A 20,927-nucleotide genomic window follows, 5' to 3' on the forward strand; every position below is an offset into this window, starting at 1 on the left:
TTTTAGTAATTTTGTGCATAATGTAACATAATATTTGGTCATATAGGGATGAAAGATGCAAAAACAGGGGCAGCACGGCGGCGTAGTGGTTAGCGCTTGTGCGGCACAGTTCATGTCATGGGAACCTCCTGCGTGGGTTCAAATCCAGCTCCAGACTTCCTGTGCAGAGTTTGTATGTTCTCCCCGTGCTTGCGTGGGTTTCCCCCGGGCACTCCGGTTTCCTCCCACGTTACAAAAACATGCATTTCAGGTTAATTGGCCGGTCCAAATTGTCCCTAGGTGTGAATGAGCAAATGAGTGGTCTGTCCCTGTGTGCCCTGCGATTGGCTGGCAACCAGTTCAGGGTGTCCCCTGCCCACTGCCCGGAGATGGCTGGGATGGGCTCCAGCCCCCCCGTGACCCTAATGAGGATAAGCGGTACGGCTAATGAGATGAGATGAGAAGCAAAAACAACCTGAATAGCCGTTTAGAACCCGAAAGAGCTGCTTCCTTTTAGTGAGCCGAGCCGAAGAAGCCAGTTCTCGAAAAACTGCACTGGATAGATTTTCTTGTGCGCTGAGAATGTGCGCAGCTTAGAGGGAACATTGGGTGGGAGTCAGGGTCGAAAAAGGCTTGCCTAGTGTTCACTGAGGTTCGCAGACAGACTGACGAAAGGGGACAAACAGGACTGGGTTCAAATACTGATCGGGAGCCAATCAGAACCCGCGGCAGTTGGCGCCAAAAGAGCGGGCACAGCCGAGTCACATCAGAAATCATGACAAACTCCTTTTCATAACTGTAATAAGGTTTAGAGGGTTAAAGTTATCCTCACCTTAACTCTAACCCGAATAAACTAACCCTAATCCCTAACCCCTAAGCGTAAATGTTTACCCTAACTTTCTTACCCGAATTTTAACCGCAGGACATTACTTCATACCCTTTAACTTATATGTTTTTGATCCTTTCAAATTGTGTACGCGATAAAACAAGTTTTGTAGAAGAAACAAATATATTTATACTGCTATGAATAATAAGCAACACTAAATTACCTGGAAGTGGGGAAAGAACTGAGAAACACAAATTATCTTTATTTTCATTCTCCACAATCTCTCCTTCTTTGAGTAAATAAATGAAAATGAAAGCGCTTTTCAAGTCAATGACTTCCCAACGCGCTTTACAATGTGCTCCACATTTCCCAATAGCGGCCTTGCAGCTATGTAAGGCGCTAACCTGCTTATTGGGGGTGTTAGGGGTTCAGCGTCTTACCCAAGGACACTTCGACATGTAACACGGACGAGCCGGGATTCGAACCGGGATCCCTTGATCCCAAGACGAGTGCTCTACCGCCTGAGCTACTGCCGCCCATAGGTGCCACCTTGTGTATTGTAAGGTTTTATATCTCTTAATAAGGGGAAAAATACTCAATTTTCACTTAGATTCGATTTGCAACCTCAGTGGAAATGTTTAAATCTAGGCTTAAAACACACTTCTATTCTATAGCATATGAATAACCTATATTTCATGTTGACAATATCTGTGTATTATTTATTCTTGATACATCCATTGCAGTCTGGTCATCCTGGAAGGGGGATTACTTCATGTGCGGTCCCTTTTCAAGGTTTCTTCATTTTCCTCATATTAAGGTTTTTGAGTTTTTCCTTGCCCTCATGTAGGTTTTATATCAGGGTGTCCTAATAGTCTGTGGTTTGCAACAATCTGTGGTCTGTGCAGCCCTCTGAGACTCTTTGTGATTAAGGGCTATACAAATAAACATGCCTTGACTTAATTGCTGGCAAATCAATGTAATTATCTGTTAGTTAAAATTAAAAAGCAGTATGACTCTGATTAATATTTACTACCTGGATGGTTACAGATTTTAGAGATATGAAACAATAAACCTCCTGTTGTGTAAATATGTGTTAGTTGTTGGTTGATTGTCGAGCTTTGTGCAAAAAACATTGCTAGCTACCTATAGGTTGTTTTTTTCCTTGCCCTAATGAAGGTTTTAGATCAGGGGATGGTGTCATAATAGTCTGTAGTTTGCAATAATCTGTATTCTCTACATCCCTTTGAGACTTTTTGTTATTAAGCAAGTCACAAATAAACATGACTTATTTGACGTGAGGTTTTTGAGTTTTTCCTTGCCCTCATGTAGGTTTTAGATCAGGGGATGGTGTCATAATAGTCTGTAGTTTGCAATAATCTGTAGTCTATGGTGTCATAATAGTCTGTCGTTTGTACAGCCCTTTGAGACTTCTTGTGATTAAGCGCATCACAAATAAACATGACTTACTTGACTTGAGGTTTTTGAGTTTTTCTTTGCCCTCATGTAGGTTTTAGATCAGGGGATGATGTCATAATAGTCTGTAGTTTGCAATAATCTGTATTCTCTACATCCCTTTGAGACTTTTTGTTATTAAGCAAGTCACAAATATACATTACTTACTTGACGTGAGGTTTTTGTATTTTTCCTTGCCTTCATGTAGGTTTTAGATCAAGGGATGGTGCAATAATAGTCTGTAGTTTGCAATAGTCTGTAGTCTATGGTGTCATAATAGTCTGTCGTCTGTACAACACTTTGAGACTTCTTGTGATTAAGCGCGTCACAAATACAGGTATACATGACTTACTTGACTTGAGGTTTTTTTAGTTTTTCCTTGGCCTCATGTAGGTTTTAGATCAGGGGATGGTGTCATAATAGTCGGTAGTTTGCAATAATCTGTAGTCTGTACAACCCTTTGAGACTTCTTGTGATTAAGCAAGTCACAAATAAACATGACTTACTTGACTTGAGGTTTTTGAGTTTTTCCTTGGCCTCATGTAGGTTTTAGATCAGGGGATGGTGTCATAATAGTCTGTAGTTTGCAATTAACTGTAGTCTGTACAGCCCTTTGAGACTGATTAAGGGCGTCACAAATAAACATGACGTGACATGACTTTGTGAGACTCAATTTGACATTAGACAAGGTAAATATATTTTAGGGACCATATTTCATCCACGTTCTATGAAATAAACACCCCAATATTTGACTCCTAATTTTGCACTTATTTTAAAACTAACCAGACCAGATTTTGCCCCCCAAAATCTAGTCTAGACAAACAAAAGACCAAATCAAAAAGCAATCGGTCCCGCTATCTCTGCAGATCCTTCCACGATCGCACGAGTGTCGAAGCGTCCATGACGAATGCGATCTGGCCGAATACTGCGACGGAGAAAGCGCTACTTGCCCTGAAGATGTCTTCAACGTCAATGGCGTCCCATGCGACGGAGGTTCTGGTTATTGTTATAACGGCCAGTGTCCACAAAGATCGGATCAGTGCATCAAATTGTACGGAGCGAGTGAGTGACGACTAAACCAATTACCGTAAATTCCGGACTATAGAGCGCAGCTGATTATAAGCCGCACCCACCACATTTTAAGAGGAAAACCGATTTTGTACTTACACAAGCCGCACCTGTATATAAGCCGCATGCGCCTACATTTAAACATGTGACACAAACACAAAATTAACCCAAACCCGACTTCAAGTCCCGCGATTGAAACTAAATGTCCTTCATTAAAGTCCACAGCCGACAAAATGAACGGAAAATGATACCGGTACTTAAGGTTTGATGCAGAACGGCAGAGTCCAGGTCCCGTTGAAAGTAATCCAAGGATAAAAAGTGTATATTTCCAAAGTAAGGGTGGGAAAATGTATCAGATGAACACATTTACTCACGCAACTCCTTTTTCCTTAACCAACTTTTTACCCCCTCTTCTTTCCTTGTCTGTCCCTCACCTTTAGCGGTCCCCACTTAAACTCGACACCCCGCGTTTGTTCCGCCCCTCATTTTTCGTTCACCCGTGCGAAACATATCAGAATAAGTGTCTAAAATAAATACCAATAAATACATTACAAAAATATACAGTTGCAAATACATATTATACATGGGTTACACATATTTACAAAGAAAGACGGTACACCAAGAGAGTTTTCAAAGCTTTAATAATAATAATATAGCTTTGACAGGGCAGTTAATGGTAGCAACACTCGAGCGCCGCTGGCGGCCGTTAGAAAAATGACATAAATTGGCCGCATCACTGAATAAGCCGCAGGGTTGAAAGTTAGGGAAGAAAGTAGCGGCTTATAGTCCGGAATTTACGGTATTCCAAATTTGAAGGCTACATATGTAAGGCAGTAATCTCATCTACCTCTTACCAGGTGCCATTGAGGCACGTCCTTACTGTTACAATCAGAATACCAGAGGGACTTACTATGCCTTCTGCAAACGTCCCTCAAATGATCAATTCATACCCTGCCAGACGGAGTGAGTGTTCCTCAGTATCAAAGAGCTTACACTTTGCTGCATTTTGTACATCAAGACACACAAAAATTCACTTTTTCCAGGGACGTCTTGTGCGGGAAGCTCTTCTGTCACAACGGAAATGACAACCCCAACTATGGTCGCATGGTGAGTTTCGGTGACTGCAAAGCTGCTTTCTTTGGCGATTACACCAAAGACTACGGCCAGGTGGACACTGGAACCAAATGTGGCGACGGGAAGGTAGCGTACGATTTTTCTAGACTGTAATCCCTCTTTCACTGAGGTTCATAGGGACCAGTATTTGCCATGATATACAAAAATCCACGAGGTAGCCCCCTGCCACATTTTAACATCCTCTCTACCAATCCCACCTAACAGGAAGAGTCAACATGGGATAATGGATCACGACTGCATGGGTGCTGTTAATTTTAGGCGGAAAGAAAAGCCATCACCCATGACACAAAGTTGCTCTCTTGCTCTCAGCAATAGTCGACTGGGGATAATGGATTGCGGCCAGAACTGATCACAAAAAGCTGACCACAATAGCACGCTCCAGTGCCCCAAATCAAAAGGAGAAAAACACCATGACATCCCTGCTTTAAGCAATATTAGGCCAGGGATAATAGATCACAGCCGCAAGAATGCATTTTATTTCGGGCAAACTGGAACTGCACCCTTGCTGACAAAAGTGCCTTCTGTCAGTCCCCACTTGGTATATGGTATTGGGGGTTAATGGATCGCAGCTGCATGGGTGCAGTTCATTTTGGGCGGAGAGAACTGAAAAATAGCTGCCATGCCCAACAAAAATATTCTCTCCCAAATCTCCCTAACCTAATATGCGGCCAGGGATGATGGATTGCTAGTGCACAGGTGCGGTTCATTTTGGGCAGAGAGAACTGAAAAATAGCTGCCAGACCCAACAAAAATGTTCTCTCCCAACCCCCCTAACTCTAACCTTATATGCGGCCAGGGATAATAGATTGCAAGTGCACGGGTTTAGTTCATTTTAGGAGGAAATAACATAAAAAAGCTGCCATATACGACACAAAGATGCTATCTCAGGCCTCTGCTCTCAGCAATAGTCGTCCGGGGATATTGGATCGCGGCCACACAGTGAAGTTCATTTTACGGTTAGGTTTACGCTTCAGCGGCTCGAAGTGAAAAACAAATGCTCTGTGTGATCGTAAACAGGCAACAAAAATTTTCAAATGGGGCAGCACGGCGGCGCAGTGGTTAGCGCGTGTGCAGGCACAGTTCTAAGGTCTTGGGAACCTCCTGTGTGGGTTCAAATCCAGCTACCGGACTTCCTATGTGGAGTTTGTATGTTCTCCCCGTGCTTGCGTGGGTTTCCCCCGGGCACTCTGGTTTCCTCCCACATTCCAAAGACATGCATTTCAGGTGGATTGGCCGGTCCAAATTGTCCCTAGGTGTGAATGAGCGAGCGAGTTGTCTGTCCCCGTGTGCCCTGCGATTGGCTGGCAACCAGTTCAGGGTGTCCCCTGCCCACTGCCCGATGATTGCTGGGATGGGCTCCAGCACCCCCACGACCCTACTGAGGATAAGCGGTGCAGCTAATGAGATGAGATGAGATTTCTCAAATGTCTACATTCCGATTTTCCAACTTGCCATGCACTGACGATGCAAAGTACAAATCGTGAAGTAGCGAGGGATTACAGTAATCACATTTTAAGCTCCATTGAGTGTCAACTTTCTGATCTTCTTCAGCTAATAGTGACAGTTTTGTTTTTTTCAGGTGTGTAGCGAAAACGAATGTGTGCCTCTTGAGACGGCTTACCAAAACACCAACTGTTCAGCAAAATGTGTCGGCCATGCAGTAAGTACTTTGATCGTATACTCTGTGCACAGGTGTAGCTCTACCTGTATGAGAAAAATAACTGTATAATTTACTTACATGATGTACTGTATGTTGGTCTGTATGTATGTATGTGTCATACATTTCGTACTATGAGTCGCTAAAGAGTTTAGGTCGCACCGGCCCCAAAAATGCATCATCAAGAGGGAAAGGACATATATAAGTCGCACCTGGAGTATAAGTCGCATTTTGGGGGGAAATATATTTGATAAAACTTAACACCAAAAATATATAGATGGATAGATAGATAGATAGATAGATACAGAGAGAGTGACAGATACATCGATGGATAGAGAGAGAGTGAGAGATAGATAGATAAATAGATATTGAGAGAGTGAGAGATGATAGATGGGTAGAAAGAAAGAAATAAAGAAAGAAAGAGAAGGAAAGGAAGCGTGGTCGGTAGGTATGTTCGGGTCGGTGAATGGACAGATAGATAAATATAGATAGAGAGAAAGAAAGAAAGAAAGAAAGAAAGAAAGAAAGAAAGAAAGAAAGAAAGAAAGAAGGAAAGAAGGAAAGAAAGAAAGAAAGAAGGAAAGAAAGAAAGCTGGTCGGTAGGTATGTTCGGGTCAGTGAATGGACAGACAGACAGACAGATAGATAGAGAGAGAGAGAGAGAGAGAGAGAGAGAAACAAAGAAAGAAAGAAAGAAAGCTGGTCGGTAGGTATGTTCGGGTCAGTGAATGGACAGACAGACAGACAGATATATATATAGAGAGAGAGAGAGAAACAAAGAAAGAAAGAAAGAAAGCTGGTCGGTAGGTATGTTCGGGTCAGTTAATGGACAGACAGACAGACAGACATACAGATAGAGAAATAGATGGAGAGAGAGAGAAAGAGATGGAGAGAGAGAGAAAGATACGTGTCATCTTGAAAGGCAATTTAAAACTGAAATAAAATAAAGAACAACAGATATATACATATAACAATAGATATAGAAAGAGATGGAGACAGAGAGAGATATACAGTATGTATATGTATAGAGAGGGATGGATAGAATGATAAAGATATAGATGGAGAGAGGTAGAGGTAGCCAGATATATAGATAGATAAATAGATAGATAGATAGATAGATAGATAGATAGATAGATAGATAGATAGATGTATAGATAGATAGATAAAGAAAGAGATGGAGATGGAGAGAGATATATATACAATTATATACTGGACTGTCTCAGAAAATTAGAATATTGTGATAAAGTTCTTTATTTTCTGTAATGCAATTAAAAAAACAAAAATGTCATACATTCTGGATTCATTACACATCAACTGAACTATTTCAAGCCTTTTATTATTTTAATATTGCTGAATTTGGTTTACAGCTTAAGAAAACTAAAAAATCCTATCTCAAAATATTAGAATATCATGAAAAAGTATACAAGTAGGCTATTCAACTAATCACCTGAATCATCTAATTAACTCGAAACACCTTGCGAGGTTTCCTGAGCCTTAAAAACACTCAGCTTGGTTCAGTAAACTAAATCACAAGTATGGGGAAGACTGCTGATCTGACTGCTGTCCAGAGGACCATCATTGATACCCTCCATCAGGAGGGTAAGACACAAAAAGAAATTTCTCAAAGAGCAGGCTGTTCACAGAGTGCAGTTTCAAAGCATATCCACAAAAAGTCTGTTGGAAGGGAAAAATGTGGCCGGAAACGCTGCACAACCAAGAGAGATGACCGCAGCCTTAACAAAATTGTGAAGAAGAGCCGCTTCCAGAATTTGGGGGAGCTTCAAAGACAGTGGGCTGAAGCTGGAGTCCAGGTATCAAAAGCCACAGTTCACAGATGTGTCCGGGAAATGGGCTACAATAGCCGTATTCCCATGGTCAAGCCTCTTCTGAACTCAAGACAATGGAAGAAGCGTCTGACTTGGGCTATGGAGAAGAAGCACTGGACAGTTGCAGAGTGGTCCAAAGTCCTCTTTTCAGACGAAAGCAAGTTTTGCATTTCATTTGGAAGTCAAGGCGCCAGAGTCTGGAGAAAGGCTGGAGAGGAGCAAAATCCAAGTTGCTTGAAATCCAGTGTGAAGTTCCCACAGTCAGCAATGGTTTGGGGAGCCATGACAGCTGCTGGTGTTGGTCCACTGTGTTTCATCAAGTCCAGAGTAAATGCAACTGTGTACCAAGAGATTTTAGAGCACTACATGCTTCCATCTGCTGAAAAGCTCCACGGAGATGAGGATTTCATTTTCCAGCATGATCTGGCACCTGCCCAGAGTGCCAAAACCACCAGTAACTGGTGCACTGACCATGGCATCACTGTCCTTGATTGGCCTGCTAATTCCCCTGACCTGAACCCCATCGAGAATTTGTGGGGTATAGTTAAGAAGAAGATGAAAGACACCAGACCTGCAAATGCAAATGAGCTGAAGGCCGCTATCGAAGCATCCTGGGCATCAATAACACCTCAGCAATGCCACAGGCTGATTGCCTCCATGCCACGCCGGATTGATGCAGTAATCCGTGCAAAAGGATTCCCAACCAAGTACTGAGTGCATCAATGGGCATTTTCAAATGTTTGATTTAGTTTTGCTGTTATAAAATTATTTTTTTACTTGGTCTGAGGAAGTATTCTAATATTTTGAGATAGGATTTTTGAGTTTTTTTCAGCTGTAAGCCAAAATCAGCAATATTCAAATAATAAAAGGCTTGAAATAGTTCAGTTGATGTGTAATGAATCCAGAATGTATGACATTTTTGTTTTTTTAATTGCATTACAGAAAATAAAGAACTTTATCACAATATTCTAATTTTCTGAGACAGTCCAGTATATATATATATATATATATATATATATATATATATATATATATATATATATATATATGAGAGAGAGAGAGAGATGGAGAGACAGAGAAAGCGATGGAGAGAGAGAGAGAGAGATGGAGAGACAGAGAAAGCGATGGAGAGAGAGAGAAAGGGATCGAGAGACAGAGAAAGAGATGGAGAGAGAGAGAAAAAGATTGAGAGAGATATGGAGAGAGAGAAAGAGAACCAGATGGAGAGAGATGGAGAAAGAGAGATGGAGAGAGAGAGAGAGAGAAAGAGATGGAGAGAGATGGAAAGAGAGAGAAAGAGATAAAGAAAGAGATGGAGAGAGAGAGAAAGACATAGATAGAGAGAGAAAGAAAGATATGGAGAGAGAGAAAGAAAGAGCTAGAGAGCAAAAGAAAGAGATGGAGAGAGAGAGAAAGAGATGGAGAGAGAGAAAAAAAGTGATTGAGATAGAGAGATAGATAGACAATATATATATATATATATATATATATAGAGAGAGAGAGAGAGAGAGAGAGAGAGAGAGAGAGAGAGACAGACATAGATAGGGAGAGATCGAAGGATAAATATATAGATGGAGAGATGTAGATACAGATAGATAGACGGATAGATAGAGAGATATATTTCTGCAGTGTAAATAACATTGCTGTTTTTATCCATTGGAATTTTCCAGGTGTGCAATCACAGAAGCGTATGCCAGTGCGAGGCCGGCTGGTTGGCCCCTTTATGCGGTTCCAAGGACGCTTCCTTCAGTTCTCTTTCCAGCGGTACTGGCAGTTCGTTTTTTAGAACAAGCATTCCAAGAAAATACATGTGTTGATTTTTCTGCCCCCCCCCTTTCCAGGAGCGACTGCCGCCATCGCCGTGACTGTTACGTTGGTGGTTTTGGGAATAATCGTCGCCATTTTGGCCGTCCTATGGAAAAAACGACAGAGCTCTGGCTCACCGATGTGAGTCGTCTGAAATGTTTCTTTGGGGGCGCCGTTTCCCATAAAATGTCTTTTTTTTATACAGTGGAGATCAGAATTAGAGAACAATTTCGAAAAAAAACTATTATTTTGAAAACATACTTTCTTCGCTGTTCCACAGTTAAATGACATTTTATTGTGTCTATATGATGGTACTACAACCCTTTTTTTTTTACAAAATAATTAAAGAAAACATATTTTTTAGAAAAGGTACTGATCAAAATTAGAGACTGAATTTGGCTTGAAAAAAAATCAGAAGGTTACAACAGTCAGCAGTTAGTAAGAAGTGTGCAGGCCTAAGCTATGATTGACTTCAGCAGGTCTGCAGCCATAGGATAACACTCGTCTCTCATTTTGGTCCATTCTTCTTCCAGCCTACTCCACAGTGCACTGATTGTAGTGGGTTTCTTCACCATCACTTTGTCAAGTCAAGTCATGTTTATTTGTGACGCCCTTAATCACAAAGAGTCTCAAAGGGCTGCACAGACTACAGATTATTTAAAACCACAGACTATTATGACACCATCCCCTGATCTAAAACCTACATGAGGGCAAATAATACACAGATATTGTCAACATAAAACATAGGTTATTCATATGCCATAGGATAGAAGTGTGTTTTAAGCCTGGATTTAAAAAGTTCCACTGAGGTTGCAGATCGAATCTCAGGGGGAAGAGCATTCCACAGGACCGTGGCCCGAATGGAGAACGCTCTCGAACCTGCGGATCTCTTCTTGGCTCTTGGGATCACTAGTAGACCAGCATTTTCAGAGCGAAGGTCTCTATTGGGTTGAGATCAGGACTCTCTCATCAGGGCTGTACCATTAATTCAATGTGTTCACCTTTAAGGAAATTCTTTACCCATTGTCTGACTTCAGGCTGAAAGAAGGTTCTGATACACATTTGCATTCACTGGTTCATGTAGATGAACAAGAGGCCTAGTTCCTGCTGCAGAAAGCATGCCCCAAACCATGACAGTTCCTTCTCCACCTGTAACTTAGTACATCATAGGCGCCATCGCGAGCGGCAGCCTTTCCAGCAGCTCCGTGTTATTTCTCTCTTTTGTGATTTATTGTTTTAATTGTCTGCTTCGATCTTTGGTGTTTTTCGTCCCGTTTGACATCTACACTTTGATTTAATTCTATCCTATGATGATGGGTTTTAACACACAAAAATGCCTTTATTCGAGGAATCAACTCCTTGCACTGAAGAATTCTCGTGCGAGGGGGCCCTATTGTGGCTGCAGAGCCGGAGTTAAGGTGAAGGCTAAGTGGCTAGCGGCGTTATAAGCCTTCGGTACTATCCGTAATCATGGCAAATGTGAACTCTCTACCAAATAAGACCGATGAACTGGCTGTGCTGGTGAAAAACATCAAAGCGTACAGGGAGTGCAGTTTGCTGTGTTTTATGAAAACGTGGCTCACGTCTAGCATCCCGGACCCTAACGTGGAGCTACCCGAAGCTACCCGGCTTCAGTGCTGTTAGGGCAGACAGAGACACAAAAGCCTGCGGGAAGTGGAGAGAAGGCAGACTCGCCATCTACGTGAACACGAGGTGGTGTAACCCTGGGCACAAAGATTTCCATCTTCTGCAGGGACGTCGAACTTTCGGCCTAGCGTGTGACGTCATCCACTCCGCTGTTGCTAAACTACAACACAGCACCCCGAGGCCATCCTTTTAATCTGTTAATAAACAACAAAAGGATACTGCTGGAAGTGTGAATTTCCCTACAGGGATGAATAAAGTATCTATCTATCTACTTTTTATTTTACACACTTTGTCTAGTCTTTCTCCAGTGTGTCCCTTCCCATCAGACACAAATAAATTAAATTTTCTTTTATCCCTTAAGTGAACTCTGGACCAGTTCCACACAACAATGCTCTCAGCAAAGCTTAGTCTAGCTTTTTGATATTTTTTGTCAATAAGAGGTTTGGTCATTGCATCGGGCCTTTAGGCTAATATGCTCTTGTTGGAATTAACTATTAAAATGTACCGTTTACCAAATTGCTCGAATTAGTTATCTGACTCCATTAACCAAACACGACCTACATTCATTCAAACAATTATGCACGCTCGTTTCTTAAGAGAAAAATGACCAGGAAAGCCGACATTTCACACGGGAGCGGATGTTTATTATTTCTTTAGTTTTCTCTTATTGGCTCACGTCCCCCGCAAGATGGCATCTCGGCTCCTCCCATGGGCGTGCCAAGCCGTTGTTTGCGCCCAACGATCTCACAACAATGCGCCTTGATATCTCGTTTTACCAAAACAACGCCTGTCGTTTAGCGTCAGCAAATCCACGAGTCCCGTTATCAAAATTTCCTAGACAAAATATTATGCATTTCAAACAGCCTGCCCTGGCATTGAATGAAAGGCCAGTCAGTGAATATCAATTGCATTCAACTCAATACATGTAAATTTGTAGTTAATTGTATAAAATCCTTTATAGTGAAATGTATAAAATACTTTACTCTTAAAAGGCGAGACACTGTAGTGCTAGATAGATCTTTACCATGATGTGTGACCTGTCTTCTCTTGCGTTTGTCTTCTGTGGACAACTAGCTTTCTTGGATGACTTGAACGAGTTTTTAGTTTTGTAAAGATTCAAAATTCTTGAAATCACAGATTTGGAACCATCAACTTGTCTTGTTATGGCTGCCCGGATCATCGCTGTTGCAAAGTCAGTGAAACTGGCAGATAGAATGCCAGTTAAATAGGGGTTGAGGGATAATCAAGGAAATTAGCACCATTCTGTGGGAGGCACCTGAAAGTACAGTAATCCCTCGGTTTTCACAGTTAATGGGGACCAAGACCACCCGCGAAAACTGAAAATCCGCGAATTAGCGGCGGCCCTTCAAAAATGCTTTAAAAACGTATACAGGTATACAGTATACCCCACCTGTATACAGTATAGAATACGGGTAGAGAGAGAGAGAGTGAAATTCATGTTATAACAAAAAAAACTGTAAAATATGATGGATGTACAAGGAATAGGAGTGCGGCGAAACCACTACGAACCATTCAGTATGATTGTATTAACCGATGAGTGTTTGTGAAGCGTTTTAGGAAACAAAAGTTTAAAAAATGAAAGTGAAAAGAGCTACCTTCTGACAATAACAACATACTTTCGCTAGCGGCATCGAACGGCTTTACAACAATTAGCCGTGTTTAGGTAGTACAAACAACCGCTCGCTTTTGGTATAATAAAGTCAAACTTGAGATGAAATGTGACAGAAGAGACTATACTTACGTCGCCGAGTTCCTCCATGATAAACTGAGCGCCACATAAAAAGGGGGTGGGGTGGGAGGAGTTAAAGGAGGGGGGTGAGCGAAGCGGTAACTCACCATGACTAAGCATTGTGTCAGGGCCTCCCCCTCCCCTTCACAATAAGAGTGTCCACACCGTGTCCTCAGTTGACATAAGCTCGCGCTCAATGGCGTCTAGTCAATAAATGCTTTTATTGAGAAGGTAAGGTATATTTTTTAGACCCGCGAAGCTCTGAACCCGCAAAAGTGGAACCGCGAACTAGCGAGGTTCCACTGTATTCTCTAATTTTGATCAGTGCATTTTTAGCAAAATATAGTGTTTTTGTTGAAATCATGTTGTAGTAGTATGATACACATTATATTGCCCTTAAACTGTTGAGCAGTAAAGATGGGATGGAATTTATTCATGTTTTCATAATCTGTTCTCTAATTTTGATCTCCAGTGTATATAACAGTACACAAAATGTAAGAAAGGAGCCAACAGGGGACAATTCTGCTCTCCGTCTTAACAAACCTCCAGTCTCCCAAGCGTCCACGCAAATGCCACAGGTAAGGTCCTAATGTACAATTTCATAAATCTTCATCATCATAATTTACTTTAATGTCATATTTGAAGCCTGGCAAGCCGAAACCTAAAGGTGCCCCCCCTCCACCCCCATCAGCTGCAAACGGATCAAATCCTGCCGGCCACAACTATGCAACAGCCCGTCAGGTAAAAATTCTATTCTGTTCTGTTCTGTTCTGTTCTGGTCTGTTCTGGTCTGTTCTGGTCTGTTCTGTTGTATTTTTTCAGTTCTGTTCAGTTCTGTTTTATTCTATTCTATTCCGTTTACTCTGTTTATTCTGTTAGGTTCGGTTTGATTCTATTCTCATCTCATCTCATCTCATCTCATTAGCTGCACCGCTTATCCTCAGTAGGGTCGCGGGGGTGCTGGAGCCCATCCCAGCAATCATCGGGCAGTGGGCAGGGGGTTGCCAGCCAATCGCAAGGCACACAGGGACAGACAACTCACTCGCCCATTCACACCTAGGGACAATTTGGACCGGCCAACTCACCTGAAATGCATGTTTTTGGAACGTGGGAGGAAACCGGAGTGCCCGGAGGAAACCCACGCAAGCACGGGGAGAACATACAAACTCCGCACAGGAAGTCTGGAGCTGGATTTGAACCCACGCAAAGGTTCCCATGACATGAACTGTGCCGCACATGCGCTAACCACTGCGCTGCCGTGCTGCCCCTGATTCTATTCTATTCTATTCTATTCTATTTTTTCAGTTCTGTTTTATTCTATTCTATTCCGTTTAATGGGTTTATTCCGTTGGGTTCAATTCTATTTATTCTTTTTTTTATTCTTTTCTATTGTACTCTATTCTATTCTATTCTATTCTGTTTTTTTCTCCAGTTCTGTTCAGTTCTGTTTTATTCTATTCTATTCTATTTTTTTGTGTTCTGTTCGTTTCCATTCTGTTCTCTTCTGTTCTCTTCTGTTGTGTTCTATTCTGTTGTGTTCTATTCTATTTTGTTCAATTGTATTTTGTTTTATTCCATTCCACACTATTCTGTTTTTCCTATTATTTTCTGTTCTATTGTGTTCTATTCTGTTGTGTTGTATTCTGTTTTTTTTTCATTCTGTTTTTCCCATTCTGTTTTTCCTATTCTTTTCTGTTCTGTTCTATTGTGTTCTATTCTGTTGTGTTGCATTCTGTTCTCTTCTGTTCTCTTCTGTTGTGTTCTATTCCGTTCTGTTCTATTCTATTTTTTTCAATTGTATTTTGTTTTATTCCATTCTACACTATTCTGTTTTTCCTATTCTTTTCTGTTCTGTTCTATTGTGTTCTATTCTGTTGTGTTCTATTCTGTTTTTTTTTCATTCTGTTTTTCCTATTCTTTTCTGTTCTGTTCTATTGTGTTCTATTCCGTTGTGTTGTATTCTGTTTTTTTTCATTCTGTTTTTCCCATTCTGTATTTCCTATTCTATTCTGTTCTGTTCTATTTTGTTGTTTTCTATTCCATTCTATTCATTTTTTCCGTTTTGTTTTTCCCATTTTGTTTGTTCTGTTTTGTTCTATTGTGTTCTGTTCTGTTCTATTCTATTGTGTTCTATTCCATTCCATTCTATTCGTTTTTTTCTGTTCTGTTTTTCCCATTCTATTCTATTGTGTTCTGTTTTATTGTATTCTATTTGATTGTATTGTATTACATTACATTAAATCACATTACTGTACATTGATGCTGCACGTTGCCATGCTAAGACTCTAGTGCTCAAAGGGACCAACTATCTGGTTATAATAGTTAGTGAACTTGGTTTTCCATTTCAAATGTTTATTTTAATGACTAATCTGAACAGTTCTTTTCTACAATCATTTAATATTTTTTTCAATTTTTGTTCGATTGAATGTTTTATTTGTGTTTGTTTTTGTGCAAAATTCAAACGAAAAGTATTATTTATTTTTTATTTGGCTGTTGCCATGGTACATGGAGTCTCAAAAGTATTTGTTCTCAATGTTCACAAATGATCATCAGCTCAATCAAATGTGTTTTAACTACCGTATTTTCCGCACTATAAGGCGCACCGGGTTATAGGGCGCACCCCGAAAAAATAGTTTTTGGTCCTATTTTTGACATACATAAGACGCACCGGATTATAAGGCGCTACAATGGGAACGTGGACAAAACAGTCAGATAGTTCAGTCAAACTTATTACCCCCTTAACATTCCCAAAGCTTGCAAAGACGCAAATACGTTTCGAGAACACGTGCGGATGCGGTGTCCGTACGATGTCACTCAAATGCATCGTTCCATCATTCGGAAGGTTAAAGTCTTGGGATTCAAGAAATGCCAACCATTCCTTAGTTTTTATTTTCTTTTTCGCTCGCAACTTTACTGTATATATGACAATAAACATTTGGAATTGAGTTGAATTTAAAAATAGACACTCCATTCCATCCATTATCTGCACCGCTTATCACAGAAACATTGAGTTCAGTCTGAAACAAGATACAGGGAAAATATATAGCCGGAGTAGCTCACCGAAGTCGTTGTGTGCAATAATAATGTGCAGCCATGGTCCTCTTATATCCGTGAGTTTAGTAAATCCAGGAGAATAAAATATTTACAAATACAAAATAGTAAAAAAATGCTTTCTCTATGCCGTCAGCCACGTGCTATACGCATTCATCTTTTTTGGCCAATTGCAGGCTTTGTTTTGCCGTTTCAGCCAATGCCAGCCTGTAAATGATAAAAAGTATCCGCCTCTTGACCTCCGAATAACTTTAGCCAATAGTGATCGATTCAACTGATGATTGACACGTCTTTTTGGGCCAATTGCAGGCTTTGTTTTGCCGTTCAAGCCAATGCCAGCCTGTAAATGATAAAAAGGATCCTCCCCTTGACCTCTGAATAACTTTAGCCAATAGTGATCCATTCAAATGATGATTGACACATTGGTTAGCCAATGAAACGCCGGTAAATAAATCCCAGCATACACCGCAGACTACTTGGCGTTCGGGGGAAAATCTAGTCGGTGGCCGCAAGTTAGTTGCAAGACTTTGAAAAAAATAAAGGCTTTTAGGTGCGCCTTATAGTGCGGAAAATACGGTATTTAACATAATATACAATAAATGCACATAAAAGTCATTATTTTCAGGAGTGTCACAATTAAAACTTGTGTCTTTGTTTTCTTACTAGGCCCTAAAGCCCGTCCTGCCACCCAAGGTCTAACAACCCAAAAGGCGATAATTCCAAGAATCATAAACCAAGAAGACAAGACATACTTGTTCTTCTTCTACTCCAAGTTTAACGGCGGTGAGCACCATCCTTTCGGTGCATTACCGCCCCACACTTGTTGCTCAGAACAATAAACTGCTATGCCCGTTCTCGACTGCAGTGCAGTTGGAGACACGAAGGGCCCGCAGGGACCTTATTGAGTGCCAAGGACTCAGTACTCCAAGGGAATGTTTTTTGTTGTATTTTAAAAAACACGGAGCTCTTTAGAGCAATGGTTCTCAACTGGTCTGACTTGAGGACCCTCACGGCAAGCTGCGACCCAAATCAAGAAAAAAAAATCCATTACTCAAATGTATCGAATGAAAGGATTGCACTGTTCAAAGAAAAAAAAACAAAAAATACAGCAAATCGACTTTAAGTACCGTATATGCTGGTATATAAGCCTACATGGCATATAAGCGACCCCCTAGGAGAGCTTTAAAATAGCTGCATACTAAAAGAAGTTTGTACCCAAAATATTGAAAAATCTAGATAACTACTTCATTGTGCGAATAACACAAAACAATATACTGTTTAAAAAGCTAGCGAGATAACATTTTTAAACCATTTAGTGTACCTTCAAGGTTTGCTTCAATGGCAGACACTTGTACAATATTTTCGTATTTCGCAGTCATATCCCCTTTTACTTATCACTATATTTCTTAGGAAAAGGAAATAAAACCAACAGAATCACAATATAATGAAATGTGGTCCCTCTCAAACACAATTGGAATGGCCCTGACCAAGAGAAAGAGATCAAGGAAGGCATTATTGCCTTGTACTGTGTAATCAACCCCCCTGGTTTCTGTATTTCTCAGCATTATTTTGCCAGGGCAAAGCCACGACACACTAAAAATGGGACATTTTTGGTACCCAACCCACCAGTTGAGAAACACTGCTTAAAGTGCCTTTTATGGATTTTTTATTTTTCAAAATAATCAGAACATTTCATTACCAGTGCCAGCAATTGTATTTTAATTATTATTCTGTGCTATTGTTCTAATCTTGCGGTCTGTTATTTAATTCAATAGATGAGATGTAAAGATGAGGTGTTTGTGGTATCAATGTCAAGTATGTGTATGTATGGGAGAGAGAGAGAGAGAGAGAGAGAGAAAGAGAGAGACAGAGGGACAGAGAAACAGAGAAAGAGAAAGTTAGAAAGAGAGAGCAAGAGAAAAGCATGAATGAGAGAAAAAGAGAAAGAGAAACAGAGACAAAGAGAAAAGGAGAGAGAGGAAAAGAAAGAGAGAGAGAGAGACAAAGACAGAGAGAGACAGAAAGAGAGAGACTGAGAGGGACAGAGAAACAGAGGCACTGTGACAGAGAAAGAGAGAGAGAGAGAGAGAGAGAGAGAGAGAGAGACAGAGAGAGAGAGAGAGAAACAGAGGCAGTGTGCCAGAGACAAAGAGAAAGAGAGAGAGAGAGAGAGAGAGAGACTGAGAGAGAGAGAAACAGCATGAGCAAGAGAAAGAGAGAACGAGAAACAGAGACAGTGTGACAGAAACAAAGAGAAAAGGAGAGAAAGGAAAGGAGAGAGAGAGAGAGAGAGAGAGAAACAGAGGCAGTGTGACCAAGAGCGAGAGAGAGAGAGAGAGAAAGAGAGAGGCAGTGTGATAGAGAGAGAGAGGCAGTGTGATAGAAAGGGAGAGAGAGAGACAGGGAAACAGAGGCAGTGAAAAATATGCAGTGTGTGAGAGAGAGAGAGAGAGAGAGAGAGGAGAGAGAGAGACAGAGAAACAAAGGCAGTGTGATAGAGAGAGGGAGAGAGAGACACAGAAACAGAGGCAGGGAAGTGAAACAGATGCAATGAGAGAGAGAGAGAGAGAGAGAGAGAGAAAAGCTTTGATCACTTGATCATTTTTCACAGGCAGTCAGGTAGGTTACCCTAGATGTGCAAAATGCCCCACATAAAGCTGACCCAGCACTTTTGGTTTTGTTGCCTCAGCATTTTTTTTCTGCAAAAAAAGAGCAAGAAGATGAAAGAACTGCTCCTTACTTGCTCATTTCAATCCACACCAAGTTATATTTTGCTTCAAAATTTAGAGGAAAGCACACCTGAATACCTTATTTTTTAAAAAAAGCAACACAAATGCATCTTATTGGTCACCTGGTTTTAGATAGATAGATAGATAGATAGATAGATACTTTATTCATCCCCTAAGGGAAATTCACATTTCCAGCAGCATCCCTGAGCTGAGAACAGTACAATAATAAAGCCAAAAGAAAAACAATATACAAATACCCAGTGTGACGTGCAAATGCCCACTTTAGCATGTTATATAGATTAACTAAATAGTGCTACACATAATGCAGTAAGATCCAATGTAGGTGGTGTGGTTTAATGTGGGCCTTTACTCTGCCGGGTGGAGTTAAAGAGCCTCATGGCATGAGGAAGAAAAGATCTCTTCAGTCTGTCCGTAGTACAAGACAGTGACAGCAGTCTGTCACTGAAACTGCTCTTCTGTCCGGAGATAATGCTGTGAAGCGGATGCGATGGATTGTCCATGATCGACCTCAGCTTTTTCAGTGCCTGTCTCTCAGCTGCTGTTGTTAGGCTGTCCAGCTCTTTGCCCACAACAGAGCTCGCTTTCCTAGCCAGTTTATTGAGACGAGAGGCATCCTTCTTCTTGACGCTGCCTCCCCAACACGCTGCCGCATAGAAGAGGGCGCTTGCCACTACTGTCTCATAGAATATTTTCAGGAGCTTTTTGCAGATGTTGAAGGAGTAAAGTCGGCTTTGCCCTTTCCTACATAGAGCTTCTGTGTTGGCAGTCCAGTCCAGTTTGTTGTCCAGCTGCACACCCAGGTATTTGTAGGTCTGGACAAATTCTACACATTCTCCCTTGATGGTTACAGGAACCGGGTGAGTTCTGGTTCTCCTGAAGTCCACCACCATCTCTCTGGTCTTGGTGGTGTTTAGGTGCAGGTGGTTTGCGTCGCTCCATCGGACAAAGTCCTGAATCAATTTCCTGTACTCCTCCTCCTGCCCGTTTCTGATACATCCCACGATCGCAGTGTCGTCGGCAAACTTTTGCACATGGCAGGACTCAGAGTTGTACTTAAAGTCCGATGTATATAGAGTGAATAGGAACGGAGAGAGAACGGTCCCCTGCGGAGATCCTGTGCTGCTAACCACAGTGTCCGATGTACAGCCCCCCTGTTTCACATACTGGGGTCTGCCTGTCAGGTAGTCAGTAATCCATTCTACAAGGTGTGAGCTAACTCCCATCTCTGTCAGTTTCCTACTCAGTAGCAGAGGCTGTATGGTATTGAAGGCACTGGAGAAGTCCAAAAATGTAATCCTCACAGCCCCCTTCGCCCTATCCAGGTGAGAGAGGGATCGGTGTAACATGTATACTATAGCATCCTCCACTCCCACCTTCTCCTGGTAAGCAAATTGCAGTGGGTCGATGGCGTGACGGACCTGTAGCCTCAGGTGGTGCAGCAGCAGCCGCTCCATGGTCTTCATCACATGTGATGTCAGGGCGACCGGCCTGAAGTCGTTGAGTTCCTCAGGTCTTGATTTCTTTGGGACTGGGATGATGCAGGATGTAAGACCAGCCCACTTTTCTTTTTTGGTCAGGGTGACAGAAACTGATTTGCAAATCTTGTATATAGCACAATTAATTTGTTGAGCTTCTTTTGAAATTAAGATATTATTAAAAAGAACTTTTTAATAAAAAAAAATACTAAGTTAGGGTAAAAACATGTGTTATCGCTAGTACTTAAAAACATACATTTTGGAATGTTATGTCATTAAACAGTGTCCCCTGCCCACTGCCCGAGGATGGCTGGGATGGGCTCCAGTCCCCCCGCGACCCTACTGAGGATAATCTGTGCAGATAATGGATGGATGGATGTCATTGAATCGTTTGGTAAATGATACGTTTTTAATATCGGACACCTGCAAGAGATCGCACGATTCCAGTTCCATTTTTTCCCGCACTGTTGTTATTTTGACTATTATGCCCTGTTTACATCATGGCC

The 20,927-nt window shown here is 41.4% G+C and overlaps 1 protein-coding gene across 1 annotated transcript in view; it reads left to right on the forward strand.

Annotated features, from left to right (window-relative positions):
• adam28 (ADAM metallopeptidase domain 28) overlaps positions 1–18,707 on the forward strand; it is a 46,705-nt gene extending 27,998 nt beyond the window's left edge. The window contains exons 14-22 of the mRNA XM_088336896.1: positions 3,124–3,319; positions 4,183–4,288; positions 4,369–4,525; positions 6,039–6,119; positions 9,613–9,706; positions 9,784–9,889; positions 13,618–13,723; positions 13,791–13,886; positions 16,863–18,707. Coding sequence (XP_088193022.1) covers positions 3,124–3,319; positions 4,183–4,288; positions 4,369–4,525; positions 6,039–6,119; positions 9,613–9,706; positions 9,784–9,889; positions 13,618–13,723; positions 13,791–13,886; positions 16,863–16,895 — 975 coding nt within the window. The 3' untranslated portion in view covers positions 16,896–18,707. The remainder of the gene's footprint in view (positions 1–3,123; positions 3,320–4,182; positions 4,289–4,368; positions 4,526–6,038; positions 6,120–9,612; positions 9,707–9,783; positions 9,890–13,617; positions 13,724–13,790; positions 13,887–16,862) is intronic.
• Positions 18,708–20,927: the final 2,220 nt, after the last annotated feature.

This window comes from Urocampus carinirostris, chromosome 5 (genome assembly GCF_059441175.1).
Source record: "Urocampus carinirostris isolate Australia breed hairy pipefish chromosome 5, RoL_Ucar_1.0, whole genome shotgun sequence".
In the NCBI taxonomy this organism is placed as follows: Eukaryota; Metazoa; Chordata; class Actinopteri; order Syngnathiformes; family Syngnathidae; genus Urocampus; species Urocampus carinirostris.